Genomic DNA, 18,251 nt, shown 5'->3' with positions numbered 1-18,251 from the left:
ACTTTACCCTTAACTCGTGTTATTTTTGCAAAAGGAACCTGAATGGGAGTGTGGATTCTTACTTTGTGTGGCATGTTACTGAAAGAATATCAGGTCCATAGTGAGCCCTCCCTGAAAGACAAAGATCGGGGAAGTAAACTATGAACCACCAAGTGACGCTTTACGCATGCGTACATGAGTAGCGAGGTTCCGAGCTGTTCTCGCTAGCTTAGTGTTGCTGTGTTAACTGTACCAGAAATAGTACTTTCTGGGGAGTAAAATGTCAACGAGTGACTTCTATTTGAGATATTATGTTGGGCACAAGGGAAAGTTTGGACACGAGTTCCTGGAATTTGAATTCAGACCTGACGGTAGGTTCAAGAGGCGGTATTAGCTGACCTGCGTTTAAGCTAGTCGGCAGCGGGTAGGCCTCAGCCGACTCGAAGCCAGTTCCTAGCGCCAAATTCTCTCTGTGGTTTCCATCGTACAATTTTAATGGAATTGTTCATAATTAGATTGTATTAATGTGTTAGATTGTATTAGCATAATGTCTAATACATATATCACAAGAAACATTCTGTGCTGGTGAGAGCCATGTGACCTGTAGGGACGAATGCTTACGAAGTCGCAGTTTCTGTTAGAAGTGATGCATTGTTACTAAAGTCTGCTTCAACTAATTATGTTGTTGCAGGTAAACTGAGGTATGCAAACAACAGCAACTACAAGAACGACGTGATGATCAGAAAAGAGGTAATTTAAAGTAAAAAGTGTTACAACTGACTCACTTAGCAGTCCACGCTTTCCAAGTTTTTAGCAGTTTAATACCGCATAAATGTTATGTAATGTGTAATGTTAACATAGTTTTAAGTTATTGTTTGTGTTGAATGTTAACATAATTAAGTTCTGTTATATAAATAATATGAGGAGGTTTTGGGTTTAAATGGTGCTGCTTCACCCTAGTATTGTATGTAAATTAGGGATGGTAGTTGTGGTTCTGTATAATGGGAGGGTCGGTCATGATGGGCAGCCATTTAGAAAAAGTTTGTTTCTCAGTTATGACTTAGGTTATAACAGTAAATTCATATACTTATGGTTGGGTAACATGAAGTTAAATTAAGCTACCTACTCTTATCTGTCTATCTAAATGTCTGACATATGTTTTAAGGGTGTAGGTCTAACCTGGTTGATCTGTCTTCTGTGTACCAACTCAGGCATATGTTCACAAAAGTGTGATGGAGGAGCTGAAGAGGATCATCGATGACAGTGAGATCACTAAAGAGGATGATGCACTGTGGCCGCCTCCTGACAGAGTTGGCAGACAGGTTTGTGACTCCATTTACTCTCAGTGACAGTATAGTTTGCAGGTTTACTTGTTTTTTCTCTATGATTTTGTACTTGTATATAGTTATGATTTTGTGACCTTATTGGAAAACATATTTGCCGTGGTCACATGATATATTTTGTTATTTTAAAACTTATACGTGACCACCTTATGAGCTAATGTTGTTTAAATGGGGTCAAATTGTAGAATTTTTATTGAGCTTTCACTATTGGGTAAGACTTTTTTTCGATTGTTGATCACAGATTTCTTTGTCAACAACGTCAATTGCTTAATTGAGGGATTTAACCAAAAACTTTTTTGAAGCCCAAAGGTTAACTTGATTGGTTTTGTCTTAATTTTCACAGGAACTGGAAATCGTCATTGGGGATGAGCACATTTCATTCACAACTTCCAAAATTGGCTCATTGATTGATGTCAACCAGTCAAAGTGAGTACCGTATTCATGAGCTGATACAATAGACTGTGGTTGTCGCAGAATAAATGGCCTGACTTTAAAAATCACTGTGTTTCAGGGACCCTGAAGGTCTGCGTGTGTTCTACTACCTGGTGCAGGATCTGAAATGTCTCGTCTTCAGTCTCATTGGTCTACACTTCAAGATCAAGCCCATCTAAATTGCGGATTTTGCTCATTTTAATTGGTTTAGCTAATGTTTCTGTTGTTGAACTACCGCATTTGTACATTTGCTTTTGGTCGAGCTGTTTTTTATTTTAAATAAAGGGTGGGAAACCTTACTGCTTTGACTAAGCTATGTGTCTTTAGTCCATTGAAGTTATCAACACTAAAATTCACGAGGTAAATTACTGGCGTGGTGTTGCCCAAAACAGGAAGAGACAATAGTACATGAACTGTGGATTGTAAACAAAACAGAATGGTTAGCAGGTCTTGATGTTGCAAATCAGTATTTTATTAATCCTCAATCATATAACTTCCTACTCACTGCTTCATATTGAAATCTTAAACTTATTGATTAGTGTGATGGCCAAGTAATAAATCGTGTCAGGAAAAGGTAAACTACATCAGCAAAATCTACATATGTGACAACAGCAGTGACTAATCTCATGTCATGAGGTGGTTTATTTCACTGAGCAGGAACAAAGTAGCTACCACAAATGCTCGGTGCTGATTTCTGAAAGAATTGCAGATCTGAGATTGTTCTGATCTGTCAGCAAAAAGACGATAACAGTAATCCAGCCTGCTAGAGGTTAGAGCTGAATGCATGGACCTGTTTTACAGTTTGCTACGAAGCTGCCGCAGCTATGTTTTTGACACGTTTTTAACTTTCAGCTTTAAGACTCGCTCAAAGATTTGTGACCAGTTGACTGTATGTCAGAGATACTGAATTTAAATGTGGACATATCCTCAGCTTCTAAGGGCTGGTGTAATGACTGTCCATCTAACAAAGGTCCGTATGTACAGCAAGATGTTCTTGCTGCAAAACACTCATAACAGAGCAAAGGGAATTCAATAATTAAATTGTTTTATTTTAAAATACATTCAAGCACATGAATAAGGCTGTAAACAAAAATTTAAATAGAATGTATATTACAGTGACAGTAAATGCTCTGGTAGAAGGTCACATCATGTTGGTTTAACAGCATATGGTGAAGTTCTACAGTACATTCAGAAAGTCTAACTGCATGTATTTTGTGACCAGTACTCTCAATCCCTGCTGAAACTGTTTTACTTTAACTAAACTAAAACGCAGCTAAAATGTCACACTGAGCTACAATACACAGATAAGTCAGGAAGTGTAGGTATTAAATTGTATTAATGTATTTAAAGGTGACAGCAGATTAACCATTAGTTGAAAGCTTTGATGTGGTTCTTCATCTGAGTCCATGTATGGTACAGTACAGTGATGTAAAATACTGTATCTTTTTGTTACATAAGAATTTCTGCTTCATTTCACATAATTTATAATTTCATGAAAAGATGGCTAGTTTATACTTAAAGTAAAATCCAAACCACAACCTATTCCTGTCCCTCACAATTTATTTCCTGAAAGTCACAAAACACATACTCTGTGATTCTGTTATTCTCCTCATCTCCCTTTCTGCATCTTTGTGCAGAAATATTAATCAACTAACCAGGAGCTGAGGGTGATGACTGGACTTTAATGATCTCTTGTCTTAGCTGAGTGGCTTTCCCTCCACAACAGTGAAAATGTCCTCTAAAGACTTGTGGATACACTGCAGGAATTCATGGACGTTGCGAGCCGGGTAGCTCGATATATTGCAGCCAATCCAGTCGTCGTGGACACCGTAGCCAACGCCAAACCCGTCGGGCACCACTGGGGCAAAGCCGCCGAGGCTGACAGCTGGACTGGTGAGAGTGCTGGTGGAGAGGATGTTGTGGTTGATAGCGGCGTACGCAGGGTCCATGTACAGACTGTGCAGAGGCTGGCCCTTTGAGTTAGCCAGGTATCGCAGGGCGAACAGGTGACGGTCAAAACCTTGGCCTGGTGAGAGAAATAAAGCTAGTGATTAGTGCTGCTGGTCAAAGAGCGAGTCAAACGGGATTGGGTTTTTACTGAAAGAGTGAGAACCATTTTGGATCTCGCATTAGCAGTTTCTGGCTGTTCTCTTTCTAGAACGTGTAACTTTGGTGCTTATTTAGTCGTGATCAGTCAGTTAATTAACTTTTCTTTCTCCCCTCTTGTCCAAAAGAAGTTGCAAGTGAATACAATAGGGAAGCAATACTTCATACCATTGTAACTGTAATTATGAAAATACACATTGAATTGTCTCATACACACCCATAGCTGCTTCCTTGGTCAGCTGCCCATGATATTTAGAACATTCGTTCAGCATGGCCCGTAGTTGCTCCACGCTGTGTTGTCCACGCTCGAAAACAAAGGCATGGGAACATTTTTTGGTGTGTACGGTGGCTGGTCGGATAGTCTCTGTGCGGCCATGCTTGAAAGCTGCAGTGCTACAGGACTCGTACGTGGCTACTGTCTGTCCGTACTGCCTCAGGAAGCCCATCTGAAAAGCCAGCTGGGCGATTGCATCTGGACTCAACTTGCTCTTCTTTAACTGTTCCTTCCCACCCTTCTTAAACTCCATGGCATCGATGGTGAGTTTTGACACAGCTGCATCAAAGTTCACTTTGGCTTTTTTGATGCCGTTCTCCAGCTCGCTGTTCAGGTTGAACTGCAGCCTGCGCACAGCAGAGGCTGAATCCACATTGGCGGCGGCTGAGCCTGGATGTACTAGTGGCCTTTCTGTTGTGTCTTTGAAGATCTCATTCTGGAAACGGAGGACAGCCACGCCGTCCCCCCAGGAGTGCTCAAAATTGATTGCTGCCTGGCCATCTTTGGTGAGAATGATGCTGAAGGACTTGTCGTACCACCGGTTGCAGCCGTCGCCATGCAACATGTTGTGGGAGATCTGAATATGATCCCGCATGCTCTCATCGTCGAGGCAGAGACAGAAAAGGGCACTGTCGACAAGCTGTAAATGCTCTGCGTTTCCAGCTGCTATCAGCTTTTCCCTCAGCCCAGTCCACACGTCCCTGTTCTCACTGGTCAGCACCCCGAGGGGAAAGGCAGGAGCTGGGGTCGAGTCAGACAAAATGTACTTCAAGTGGGACTGAATCTCTGCAGGCTTCACCAAGTTCCCATCCCTGTCTACGATGTCAAACACATACATGTTGCCTTTACTCATGACTAGGAGATGCCGGCCTTTCTCGTCAGTGAAGAGCTCATCTCGCCCATGCTTGGGAATCCGAGTGGAGTTGAAAAGGCGAAAGTACTGAGACATGTCCAGGGGGTAAGCATTCACCATGTAGGCTCCATACCATGACAGAGAGGACGGGATCCAACGGATGAACTTCTTGAAGCCGTCCGTGTCACTCTTAGCTGGGTTTAGATGGAAAACCTCTGGCTCTAGTAAACCAGCACGCAGGGTTTTCATGAAGCGCACTGCTGAACACACCATGTTGGTCGCTCGGATCAGCTGGTCATTGTACTCTGTGTTTGGGTCAGGATTGAAGGACATGAAGGGGTTGAAGTTCAGCACCACCGACTCGCGTGCAGACAGGTACATGTCAAACCATGGTCCTGAAAGAAAGCTCATTTATTAGTGTCGGTTTGCATTTCAGATGCTACATTTCATCTAAATAAATCAGCAGAATTGCACATATACCTGAGATGTAGCTTGTGTGCTTGTTGTTTTTATCCTGAGCCACCAGTTCCTCATGCAACTGTTTTCCTACACCGCTCTGGAAATCTTGTGCAATTTTCTCTGTTGATCTGTGGACACACACAAAGTTTTTGCAGGATTTGAACTGATCTAGTGGTCACTGTCCATCACATATTGACACGAAATGTTGTTTGAATCGTTATGACATACCTAAACTGGTCATCATCCAACAGAGGCCTCTGAGCAGCTAAATATCTTCTGATACTGTCTTCCAGTTTTGGCACGGGTAGCCTAAAAAAACAAAGAGACTGAATGGATGACTTAAATAAAAAGGAAATACAAGTCATTTCGATGTATTTGCGGGCATCTGACTATTGTTTCAGGACACACTGACTTTCTGTTTTTAACATGACAGTACAGTGCATGTTAGCTGCCTCCTAGTGGTCACTGAGCTTAGATCGTTCTTCAACTTTCACCCACATTCATTCATTGAGCTCTTGATGTGTCACCTTTATAACATCTTCATCAATGTAAAACAATATGATTGTGATGCATTTTAAACCAACTGTATTAGAGAAATCTGTGCATAAGTGTTAAAGGAAAAAAGGGAGGCTCTCATTTCGCCTCTTACCTGGGTAAGCTCTTCTGGTAGTGCATCGATGGGACCACACTTTGGTGCAAATATTCGCTTGAAGACGCGTTTTTGCTGCTGTAGCTTCGCTTATCGAGGCCCAGAGCAGCCGTCCTCAAATGAATTAGACTTCCACATTTCCTCACAGAGGCGACGCACTGCGTTGACAGCAGACTGGCCATGGTGCGACTAGCAGGCAAAGTGAATACCAGTCACACGGCTCAAGCTAACAGACAAATGTGAAAACTAAAGACACGTCTGAGCTGTCAACATAGCTTAGCTGCAGGACGTACGCTAGCGAGCATTAGCCACCAGCATTAGCAGCAGGCCGATTTCTTTAGTTGACCTGTTAGCTAGTTTCCGAATTAAGCCTTAAACGCCTTTAGTCAGCGAAAATATGTGTCTCACATATAAAGTGCACACCCAACTTGTTGCAAAACGTTAGAGCAAATACAAATAAATAAACTAGCTGAATTGACAACAGGAAGTTCAAGCAGCAGTGCTAGTCACGTGACTGCACTGCGAGGTGCGTTCAAATGTCAAACTGTACGAGCACAGCTCACACTGAAGGAAATACAGTGATCTGTGATGTGAAATAAAAAAAAAGATGTTTAAATAATAAGCAAGCTTCCAGTTTGTCTGGCAAAAGCTAGACATGTTGGTTGAGCCGTTGCAATAATATTTTTAGTTATTATTTATTTCACACAATTTACACATTGTATACAATTGTAAAATGTAGTGTTTTCATTCTCAGTTAAAAATGTTCATACACATACACACAGATGACACATTAAAGGGAAAACAGGGGCACAACATGCTTCAACTGACCAGTCGTACCATGTAGCATGTATAAACTACAACTGTCTCTGCTTCCCTTTCCTCTTAAAAATGACTTTTTTTACTTTTTGGCATGATATAATTACTTCTGAACAAGAACTGAAGAGTAGTCCCTCTCAGTCAAGTCTTGTCCTGTATTATTATTATTGTTAGTAGTAGTAGTAGTAGTAGTATTGCTATTAGTATTATTATTAGAAGTATTATTATGTACGCTGAACATGACAGTTGAAGTCTTTCTGCAGCGTGTCTACATTCGTTTGATGCATTTCTTGAAGATCCTGTTCCTGGACATTGGACACAGAACCAAAATGCTCTGACAGGTGCTGCTTAAACCTCTGTCTTCTCCGCCTGATCAGGGTTTCTGATGAACTGGAGTCTCACACTCTGCAGCCACTGCAGGAGCTTGAAAGATTTTGATGTTGCTGTTTTTTCAGAGAATTAAAAAACACCAAGACTGATATTTACAACAGGGGGAAACAAAGAAGAGACATACCAACCTGATGCCTGTTTTTCCAGTTGGGGCGGGGGTGGGGGGGGGCGGTAGTCTTGTGCAGGTCGAGTTGCTTTGTTGATTCAGCGTTTTGTTGAGGTTTCTGGTAGTAGTGACACCAGATATGAGAACTCATTAAAGATCACAGTGATGGACTTATCAATGGGTTCCTTCAATTTTTTTCATATGTTCCAGGATTTAATCACAATTCAGTGTGTCAGTGTCCAACAACTGGAAATGATTCATCTACTATATAACAAGTTTAAAAGTGACTTGATTAGTATTTCAGTCCAGTAAAGTTGACAAAGTTGTGACAGTTTTTTAACAGCATGTAACACATCAGTTTGTGCAGTCCACCTTTATACCCCTAGACATCTCGTCTCTCTGTGGCCTTCTGGCCAGCAGAGGGCAGTGTTCCCCCTCTGGTTCACCAAGCTGTGTGATTTAAGCTGAAAAGACCTTCACATCCACAACAGAAAGAAAAGACAATGCTGGATCGTATCCTGTGGCTTGGCAAACACTCAGTCTGTCATTCGTGATATGACAGTCATAAAGCCAGCGTCAGTTGCGTGCTTGACCTTGAGCAGCACACAAGCCTCTCCCTCTATATGAAGTATCCTCATCACTCAGCAACCCTACTCGACTAAAGCACTGAGTGGGACCATTCTTTGCATAGCCTACAATATAAAGAGTATGTACTGTAATGTTCTGCTTCAAAGATTTTCTGCCATCTGACATCTGGCAGCTGACAATACATCTTCAAGTTGTGTCTCTGCATGACATGAGTGTGTGGAGTGGCTGTTGATGTTGACAAGAAGTCTACGCTTGTCTCTCTGTATAACATCATTACCAAATTCAATACTGGGGTAAAGTGGTGTTTCATGGTTTGGCTTCACAAAAGTGTTACCTCAGGTTCACCTTTTTTGGCTCTGATATCAACACAGACATTAAATGAGTATCCAAAATGTATACCCGCAGGAAAACGTCTACAAACACCTATGCAGTTATGAATTCTTATTATTTGTTGGTTTTATTTAATCAAATGGTTGTAAATGAATCACATAACACAGAAAATAAAGAACAATTAATTTAACCATATCTGAGCACAGAATAACAAACATCAAACAAACAAAACTCCCTTTGCAGCATCAGTTTCAGTCAGTTTCTTCTGATATTCAAGTGTGATTTCCTCACAGGCTTCTGCTGCATTTCTCAGATGTCTGCTGTTTTGGTTGGGTAGTGTTCCAAAGCTCTTTGGCTGTGCTTCTCCAACATTAGCTTGATGGGGTTCAGATATGGTGATTGAACTGATCCAGTCATCGCTTAGAATAATCCAGCAGCCACTACTCTTCTCCAGATTATTCTTGCACAACCTTGCTGCACAATGAATTTGCCCCCATCAGTTGTTGCCCTGAGAGAATGGTAGGCTTCTAGAGTATGGAGTGGCGTCCATGTTGATTCAGGAGGCCTTGCACATGATGTAGATCACCAACTCTTCCTTTAGCAGAGCATCTCCAGATCATCACATTTCTTCCTCCATGCATCACTGATAGTGTTAGGAAGGCATCTATTATATTTCCATTAGCTCTGCATTTTTTTTTTTCCTGTCTTTGCAAACTGGTTTCTCTCATGTTTTATTCAACAATGCATCCAATTCAGGAGCAGTGAAGCGTCTGTTTCTCAAGGACAAGTACTTGTCTTCTTGGACAGATGTGCACTTAGGCCTTCCATTGTGTATTCAGTCCTGATTGGATTCAGCTGCAGCATGTCTCTGGACACTATAGTGTAAAATGTATAAACTGATGGGTTTTAAACAGATTATTGCAAATTATCAAACTGTTTGTTTGTTTTTTTTGTTTTTGTTTTGTTTTTGTTTTTGTAATTTTGTAATTTTGTAGTGTAATTCTTGAAGTTATTTTTGATGGTATACCTGCTAAATTAACAGTGACGATTGAGTAGTTTCCTTTGTTTTGGTATTCGTGTTTTTACATTTCAGCATAAAAATCTTTTAAAGAATTCTTGCCAGTGTACATTGCAACCCCTAAGGTATCTTTAAAGACCAGTGTGTTTGTCGGCTTTAGCATCTTCAGATCAACTCTTGTATTCTTGACCAGTTTTTGTTGCATGTTATATAGTCTAGATTTTTTTCCCATTTCCTTTTTTTTCGAGTTTCCTTTCAGTATTGCAGAGCGTGAGAAGTAGTGGGCTGTCTCCTAAAACCTATTTGAATTGTGTAATCCATTACAGTATACACAGTCTTCTTGATGTTATAAATTAGTATTACATTAGGCTATAATTGGGTGGTAAAGGGGGCTTAGCAGAGTTTTCATGTTTAATGTTATAGGTTACAATAATGTGCAGCTTCCACAAGGTCTGTCATAAATGTTGGTGCTTGTGATTAATGTAATATGTGTGGTGATGGTTAATTCAATGTTGGCTTTGTAATACTTAATAATAAAATCAAATCAAATTAAAAGTTTGCATGCTGATTCAAAGATGCCTAGAAATCAGTGGCTGTATGTAATAAAATAACTTGCATGCAAACCACCGCAGCCTTATGAACGCAGACGTTATTTATATGTGGACAACACAATATAGTAACAATACAAGACAACCATGAGACAAACAGCCTAATGTAATGTAATGTAAACTTAGTGACAGTGACGCTCAGTTAATCTGGGTGATCTGACATCGACATATCGAGTCTGAAGATCAGGGAAAGTAGGAGGAAACGCGGAAGTGTAGTCAAACACCGGGCTGTGTTGTCACCAGCAAGCTAACCTTCATTGTAATTGAAGTGGTGTTTCACCTGAGGTCCTGTTTGTTCACCCAACATCAGAGCAAAATGCCTGAAGTACAAACACCAAGGTAAGAATACCAGCTCTGAAACGTTGCACTTTAACTGTGACAGGCCCGGTTACGTGTTTTGAATGAATTAATTACTTGAGGTCACTCTCTTTTTTACATACGCGAGGTTAAAGTTAGCTACTAGCTGAGTGATCTAGTTATCTACGACATAAGCTCTAAAAAAAGCCGCTAGTGCTTCGTGAACCTATTGTCTGTTCACACACTGAGACCATAGCTCGTGTGGTTAGCGTGCTATGCACAGAAGCTAAAGAAGTTATGTAACATAAACGTTAGTTAGTCTAAACAGTTTGACGAAAAAAGCTCAACACGTTACAATTTTAAGTAGTAATTTTTAATAAACAGTGTATTAAATATCATAACATAATATAATTTAACGTTAATGCCTAAGTAAAGGAATTTGACTCATGTCACCAAGTTGTACTACAGGACTGGGTGCACACAGGGGGAGTACATGTTCCCAAATACATTCAGAGTAATGCATTGAAATGTTCACTTAATAATCACGAATGCTTATCAGAGAGATTTACAAAAACTATAAACAGCTCATTAAGCTTTTTTGCCACTGTGTGGTCTACAGATGACAGGTTGGTGAAGATGGTGACAGTCTGGATTTAGCTGTTGTTACTGTTCACCCAGAGTGGAGGCTACAGATTTTATACACTCCTGTCCAGGTTGTGATGACCAAATGAGCTTTGTGTCTTGTGTCACCTCAGAATTGGTGACTTGTGTGTGGTATTTGCATGGTTTAATGTAAGATTGTGTGAACGTGCACTGAGCTCCAGTGATAAGATCCATATCATACATAGACTGTTATTATGTTCCTACAAATACAAATGAGTAATTAATCTAGTGTGTGGGTCATGGGTTGTTTGGTTTTTGGCAATCACATACCTTCCTCTGCCATGTTTCTAACTTAAAATTTTAATTTCCTCTACTGTATTAAGGATTCAAGCCATTACTACCAGTGCTAATGCCGGACTGGAGGGTTTCAAGGCACATGCTGTGTTCCAGGAAATCAACAAGAAGCTCCAGGAGGTGATGATATGACTAGGGGTTGAAGTTGAAGGTCCAAGTAGCTCTATTCCACACCTCTAACTAATTTCCTTAACTTATGCTAACATCTGACTCCAATTCACTTTTTCGAGGTCATTAATTCAAAGGGTTAGGGTTAGGTTTCTACTAGCACTATGAGGTTTTCATGGTTGTTCTCAATAAAAACATAAAAGACCAGAATTCTTTCTTCTGTCTTATTTTTTTTAGACGCATTATATTTGTTAATACTCTTGACTTAGATGAAGATCAGATCACATTTTATCACAAATTAATGCAGAAAACCATGAAGTTCCAAAAGGTTCACATCATTTTCTTGCTACTGTATGACTGATCTGGGCTTTAGTCTCACATTGGCACATGTGGGTCAGTTCCAAAACTGTCATTTCATAGCACAAAAATAATTTCAAGCTTATGTTAACTCAATCAGACACTTTCCAAATGACAGATTCTAAAGCACTTACCTTTGTGTGACCACAGCCATACCAGCTCTATTTTAAGCATGTCGGCAGTGTTGTCTATGTAATGAATGGGATTTGTCATCAATAAGAAAATGGCAACAATGTGTAATATCTCAGGCAACTGGTCAGACAAACAGACTTTTGCTGTAGCGCTTATGTGTAATGAGAGTTTATTATTTAGTAATAGTTAATATAATAGTTAAATGTTGATACTGAAGTGGATTTTCCTACTTCTTATTTTAAAACCCAATTTACTGCAGATTCTAAACCATCTATGTTCTCCCTTTTGGTATTTGAAAAATATTCAGCTGAGCATTGTCCTCCATAAACACTTGACATTAAAAAGTAGGTGGGTAGGTAGGTAGTGATGTCCTGCCCTGTCTGTGGCACTGGGGTATTGTTCTAGGCTAGGCAGGAAGGGTCACCAAATTCCAAAGACAACTACACCTCATGACAGAAGGGATCTAGAAATGGGGGAGCCCTCACCTGTTGGGCTTGATAGCGACTCAGGGCTAGAGAACAGCCACAACAAAAACAATATAATTAGCAGACTATACCTCCCCTGATGGAGCCCTTCTGGTGGTCCTTTTCAGACACACTGAGGGCACCACCCTCTATGTTTAATAAATTTATTGTGATAATGCAAGGGTAGTATTAGGTATATTACATGTGTCTGTTTGGCAATTTATTTATTCATTTAGTGATATTGATTTATATTTTCTTCTTTTTTTTCTTTCCCAAGACCTGCCTCTAGATGATTATTTTCCTCTTCATACATTTGTGAAGGTTTTAAAACATAATGTGAAACATTAACAGTGATAACATCCATGTTTACTTACTCCATAAGATACATTTAATTAAATATCTCTCTATTCAGTGCTTTAAAAGTATAGTTTTAGATACTTACAAATCTAATGTAACTTACAGATAGTTACAGATAGTGCAGTAGTTAAGGGGTTTCTAATGAACTAATCCTTCAGTTAGAAAGTCAGAACCTAGTAATCAGAGAAGATTCCTAAATCTGTTTTGAGATCAAATAAAAAGTCACTCTTTAAATTTAATTTAATAATCATGCAGATTGTCATAGTTTTGACATGTTTGCAAAGGTTGCAAAACAGGGCCGACATCTAGCGTAAACTATGAGAACAACATGCAAAATTTTGTTGAAAACAATATTTAAAATTTTGAACAAAATGAAACAATTAGAATTTAAAATTTTAAATGTAATAGAGCTACTTTACAGTTTGCTGTATGTAAAATCTCTGTATACTTTAAACAGGAAGGGGAGCAGTTTGTGAAAAAGATCGGAGGGGTGTTTGCCTTCAAAGTGAAGGACGGCCCAAATGGACAAGAAGCAACTTGGTTTGTGGATGTGAAGAATGGCAAAGGCTGTGTTCACAATGATGTTGGTAAGAAAAATGTATTAGGCCTTTCTTGTGACAGTGAAAAGCTATTGTGACGTGTTGTGTTAATTTTCAACTATGGGTGGAAATGAAGTTTAAAGTTCAAGGCCTGTTTTTCTGCTTTATCTGTACACTAATCTATGATATTTGAATGTTAGTTTTTGTGTTAATACCTTTAAACACCTGCAAGTCATTGGCTAAATATCCCTAAGATGTATGTTTGTCATTTGAATTAAGTTTGGCTCTGGTATTTCTGCCCTGCAGCTAAGAAAGCAGACTGCACCATTGCCATGTCGGACACAGATTTGTTGGCTTTGATGACAGGCAAGATGAACCCACAGACTGTGAGTATTCAGCCTCAGTGAGGTTGACACGTGTACAGTATGTAGTGTACATAATTGGGATTCAAGAACGTTATTTACAATGTGTCTTCTCATGTCTGCAGTTAAAGGACTTCAGCAGCGGACTCTAGATAAACCGAAAATATATCTTTAAATTTCCTTTTAATCTAAAATGACCTCTTTGTCTTTTTATGGTCATTAGATTCTTGCTGAGTTGCTATGGAAGAACATAGTAACAAAAAAGAGAGAATTTTATACAAAAGATACTGTAATTTTGGTAGATAACCACTTAACAATTTGTCTGACTCACTGCACTTTTTCACTGCACTTGACACTGCTGCATCACTGTTCTCAGAGCAGGATGTAATCATTTAAGAACTGACCCTTGTCTATAACTACATAACTCTTATGGAGAGGCAGATGGAGTTGTGGAAATGGATGGCAGAGCAGCGTATCTTTAATTAAAATGTGAATTGACAGGTAAAACGTGACATATAGTGTGTGGGAGGCTGCTTTTCACTGGCACTGGACTGAAGTGTAATCAGGTGGAGCAGTGAATAATATATATATTTTGTTTCTCATTGGTGTTAAAAATGTATTGAATAGAAAAACAGTGATGAATAATAATGTTGAGTATTACAGAAGATCTAGAAGATTTATCCTGCTGGATTCATTATTAGAATTATTCATATTAAAAGTTTACCTCTTTGAAAGTATTGGAACAGTAAATGCACATTGTTTTGTTTTTGGTTTACACTGAAGACATTTGGATTTAGGGTCAAATGAATGGACGTGAGACGAACGTTTCAAATTTTAGCTGTACACCACGGCAAGTTAAAACCGAACATAGCACCTAATGTATCCGATGAAGTTTTAGGGGAGGAAATATAAGTAACGTGACAGTTTTGTGATGATGAATCCTGTAAGATTGATTTTTAAATAATAGCCCTTATGGACTAGTCTTTTAGGTTTGGGTTTTACCTGTGAAGACTCCATTTATCTATAGCACAGATCAAAGTCTTGTGGATATACAACCATTTGGAATATACTGACAAAGAAAGGAAACCACTGGTGTACTGGGCATAGAACAGTCATAGAACCTGTTAGCCAAAGAAAACGGAAACAGCAGCATTGTCAGAGCTGTTAGGAAAAAACCCCAAACAGCAGTCAGCAACATCACCACAGTACTCAGTTGGTGTTAGGAGGCTTAATAAATACTAAGAAAATATTTCCCCCCAGTATTGCACCTCCAGCCAGAACCACTGACCCAATGCAGGAGGGGTTAGATTACTGTTGGAAGCACCAATTTCTGACCCTACCATCTGCAGGAACTGAGGGAGTTAGTCCAACCAGGAGACCTCTTTCTAATCTCTTATTGTTCAGTCATCAGTAGTGAGCCTGTGCCCAACAGGAAATGGAGGCTCCATTTTTAGATGACAGGAGTGCAACCCTGTGTGGTCCTGTGCAGCTGTGGCCCATCCACTTCAAAGTTCAATACAGTCGTGGATGCTCTTCTGCACAGCATATGTGCTTATTTGAGTTACTGCGGCCTTCCTGTCAGCTTGAATCAGTCTGGCAGTTTTCCTCTGTCCCCTCTCACTAACAAGGCTTCTTTGCTGGTCACTGAATGTATTTTGTTAACCTCTAGAGACAGTTGTAGTGAAGAGCCTAGAAGATCAGCAGTTTCTGAGATACTCAAACCAACCATCTGGTACTAACAATCCAACAATTCCATGTTTGAGGTCACTTACAGCAGATGACGTTTCTCTCCCATTCTCATGTTCGGTCAGAGCAACTCAACTTCTCAACCCCTTCACCCGGTCTGTGTACAGATTAAATATTTGTTACCTCTTTGCAAGGTTGAACAGGTCTATCTAGAGAGATGTGATTAAAACAATATAAAAAAAATATAAACTTAATTTACTGACTTTAAAGACATTAACATTTCAAGTACTGTTCAGTGTCTCGTAACTAACATAACTGCTTTAATACTGAACCCCACAGGTGGCATTGTGGCATTTTTGCTTATGACCCCCACCTCAGTCGATGTCCTGCCCTGTTTTCCAGTTGGAAGTGGCACGGACAGGATATTGTGCTAGTGTCTTGGTGACACAGAGAGGAAACACTGTGCTGCGTCTTTATTGGCTGATTGGGCCAAATTACTGGCCTCAAACCAGAGGCCGTAAAGCTGTTGAATGGAACACAGGTTTCCTGCATAAAGCATAAAAAGAGAGAGAGACGAAAGTATTTAATAAGGAGAGTTCCCATCTGACAGAGAAACATAAGGTGTGAAGATAATAAAATGAAATAATAAAAGAAGAAAAAAAAACTAAACAAAAAAGCCATAGGATTCTAAAACCACTGATGCTTATACATATATACATGTATGTATGTATATATGATGACATGTTGAGAGCCACTGTAGGTTGTTTTGACTCTTCAGTCAAACACTCAATAGATTAGCAAATGTGTGTGTGCACTGCTTCAAATAGTCCTTATCATATGCTTGGTGAAATTTACTTCTGTTTGAGAAAATAAACGTATTGGTAAAAAATGTAGAGTAAAACTGAACCTAACACACACACTGGCTTCATGAAATGCGTATTTCATATATAACAGCATATGAAGGTCATAATTCCCCCTTTTTCAGTATTTTCACATACTACAGACACATCTTTCAATGTGTGTAAACTTGTCAGATTCACCTTGATTTTCAATCTGTGTGTGGAAATGTTTTCCAACTCAAAAGCATTAAACCATCATTCCAGGCCATGAAGAGTGATATGATGACACACTTCTCCGCCATTAGTCCACTGCATTAAACGTACCAAGAGAAAATCTGTCACTGCGCTGTGCTTGTGTTGTGAACGTGCACATTTAAGAGCTTTTCCACTGCCTTATTCCCGGTCATTCAGTTATTTGGACAGCTTGACTTTTTACATGATGTTTTTCATACAGCGTCACACTGAATCATTTCTGTTCCTTCTTTCATTCTTGTCATAAACTCACATGAAAAACACCCATATTAATTTCCCTAACTCTGCCCGCTCTGTGCCTGTACGTTCAATGCAGTTTCCTGACCTTTTCATAAGCTGCTGTTGACGTTGCCCCACTTTATCTGGGTTGAGTTAATCTCTCACGGTAACTCTTAAAACCAGCAGCATGTAGTTCTCTCTCCAACGACCGTGCTTGTTCTCCTTTGATTCAGAGCTGTGCGGATGACGTTTTCACCCCCCCCCCCCCCCCTCTCTGATTCACAGGCGTTTTTCCAGGGCAAGCTGAAGATCACAGGGAACATGGGGCTGGCCATGAAGCTTCAAAGCCTGCAGCTGCAGCCTGCCAAGGCCAAGCTGTAGACGAGATGTCGGAGCGAGATGCGACTACACCTGTGAACGCTGACTAAACATAACCACGAAGAATTTTAACAGCAAGCGTGGTTTCTGATAATTGTTACGGTTCTGTGTACACCTTCTCATCACTGGAGTGAACCACTTTCCCTGCTAGTGACCTCGCAGATCGCCCCGGGGATTAGTCAGCAGCCCTGCCAATCTAACTGGAGAATAAGATAGACGGAGATACACTGTAACTAATTCTCTAATCTAGTCCCTTTCTGCAAACCCTCTTATGATAATACTGTCAGTACACTACAGTACAGACAGGAGCTCCTACTTTGTGATACTAATTCAGCTTATGGACTCTCCAATATCTATTGCTAATAACAATTTTCCTTGAGCGTGTTGTATGGGGGAAGGTTTTGAGTGTCATTCTCCACAATCATGGCTACAACTGTGTAAGTGCCTCCTTATGTCAGATTTGCAGTTTATACACAGCAACACAGAAATGTCTTTCACTGTAGACGCCCAACGTTTTCATACAGGGGCCTGTAATTTTCTGCCATCATATCATTGTTCTATGAAACTTAAAAGATTTCTACTTAATAAATGTATCTTTGCTGAAAGGTCCATTTGGCAGTCTTCACTTGTTTCTGTTTTACTTAGTAACATTAATTAGCAAACATGCATGACTAGTTGCCAGCGACTTTATGTTTTTAAAAATTTAGCAGGCATAAACAAAAAGACCAGAACAGTTTATGTGTGAAATGGCAAATAAAAGTGAATTTAACAACATGCCTGGCCTTTTTTTATAACGGAAGACTTTTTATGATCAAATGGTGATGTTGGCTTTGTGGCAGTTAAAATGAAAACACTGGCCAGATGTCCCAACATAAGTTTTAATGTTTAATCAGTGTGAAGGGCAGACATTAATTTTCGCATGATCACACTACTCTTGGCCGACACACACAAGGTATTAACACACCCAGATGATTCCTGTCTCACAATTGAAGCATTCTGTTTAATGTTTAGCATGCCCTTCCACAATAATAGCCCTCTCTGTTCAGATGCAGTAGTATTTGGATGTTGCTGTCATGTAGGCTGGGCCATGCACACGTTCCCCCTTTTTGGAGGACTTTGCACTTTTTCCAACACTGCAGCGACCTGGTTCCAGACTGCCACGCTGTAGTTTTTCCTTTTTAAATAGAAGAACATGGCTAAAAGACAAATCTGTTAACTAGCTCTGACCCAGATTCCACTTCAGCTTTGGCTTGGCTCTCATGGTTTTTCTGGGTCTTACTATGCAGCCACGTTGGGGTTATTACAGTCACTTGTGGCTGCAGCTTCATAATTGTAATGCCTTATTTCTCTATC

At 39.9% G+C, this 18,251-nt stretch overlaps 3 protein-coding genes across 3 annotated transcripts; 2 read left to right on the top strand and 1 right to left on the bottom strand.

The window, feature by feature from the left end:
- The first annotated feature begins 155 nt into the window (after nucleotides 1-155).
- magoh (mago homolog, exon junction complex subunit) lies at nucleotides 156-2,053 on the top strand. Its single transcript, XM_026346010.1, has 5 exons — nucleotides 156-350; nucleotides 671-729; nucleotides 1,191-1,301; nucleotides 1,666-1,748; nucleotides 1,834-2,053. Exons 1-5 carry the CDS (start codon nucleotides 260-262, stop codon nucleotides 1,931-1,933), a joined length of 444 nt encoding a protein of 147 aa, XP_026201795.1. The 5' UTR covers nucleotides 156-259; the 3' UTR covers nucleotides 1,934-2,053.
- A 729-nt stretch (nucleotides 2,054-2,782) lies between these two features.
- Nucleotides 2,783-6,613, bottom strand: cpt2 (carnitine palmitoyltransferase 2). The gene is made up of 5 exons (XM_026346009.1): nucleotides 6,096-6,613; nucleotides 5,675-5,755; nucleotides 5,468-5,574; nucleotides 4,078-5,382; nucleotides 2,783-3,780 (listed from the first exon to the last, which is right to left on the bottom strand). Exons 1-5 carry the CDS (start codon nucleotides 6,275-6,277, stop codon nucleotides 3,452-3,454), a joined length of 2,004 nt encoding a protein of 667 aa, XP_026201794.1. The 5' UTR covers nucleotides 6,278-6,613; the 3' UTR covers nucleotides 2,783-3,451.
- Nucleotides 6,614-10,143: 3,530 nt separating this feature from the next.
- scp2b (sterol carrier protein 2b) lies at nucleotides 10,144-17,672 on the top strand. Its single transcript, XM_026346404.1, has 5 exons — nucleotides 10,144-10,290; nucleotides 11,235-11,325; nucleotides 13,081-13,210; nucleotides 13,469-13,548; nucleotides 16,806-17,672. Exons 1-5 carry the CDS (start codon nucleotides 10,268-10,270, stop codon nucleotides 16,899-16,901), a joined length of 420 nt encoding a protein of 139 aa, XP_026202189.1. The 5' UTR covers nucleotides 10,144-10,267; the 3' UTR covers nucleotides 16,902-17,672.
- The last annotated feature ends 579 nt before the right edge of the window (nucleotides 17,673-18,251 follow it).

This window comes from Anabas testudineus, chromosome 4 (assembly GCF_900324465.2).
Source record: "Anabas testudineus chromosome 4, fAnaTes1.2, whole genome shotgun sequence".
Classification (NCBI taxonomy): Eukaryota; Metazoa; Chordata; class Actinopteri; order Anabantiformes; family Anabantidae; genus Anabas; species Anabas testudineus.
The sequence above is the reverse complement of the archived record's forward strand: the minus strand, read 5'-3'. Positions and strand labels throughout refer to the sequence as shown.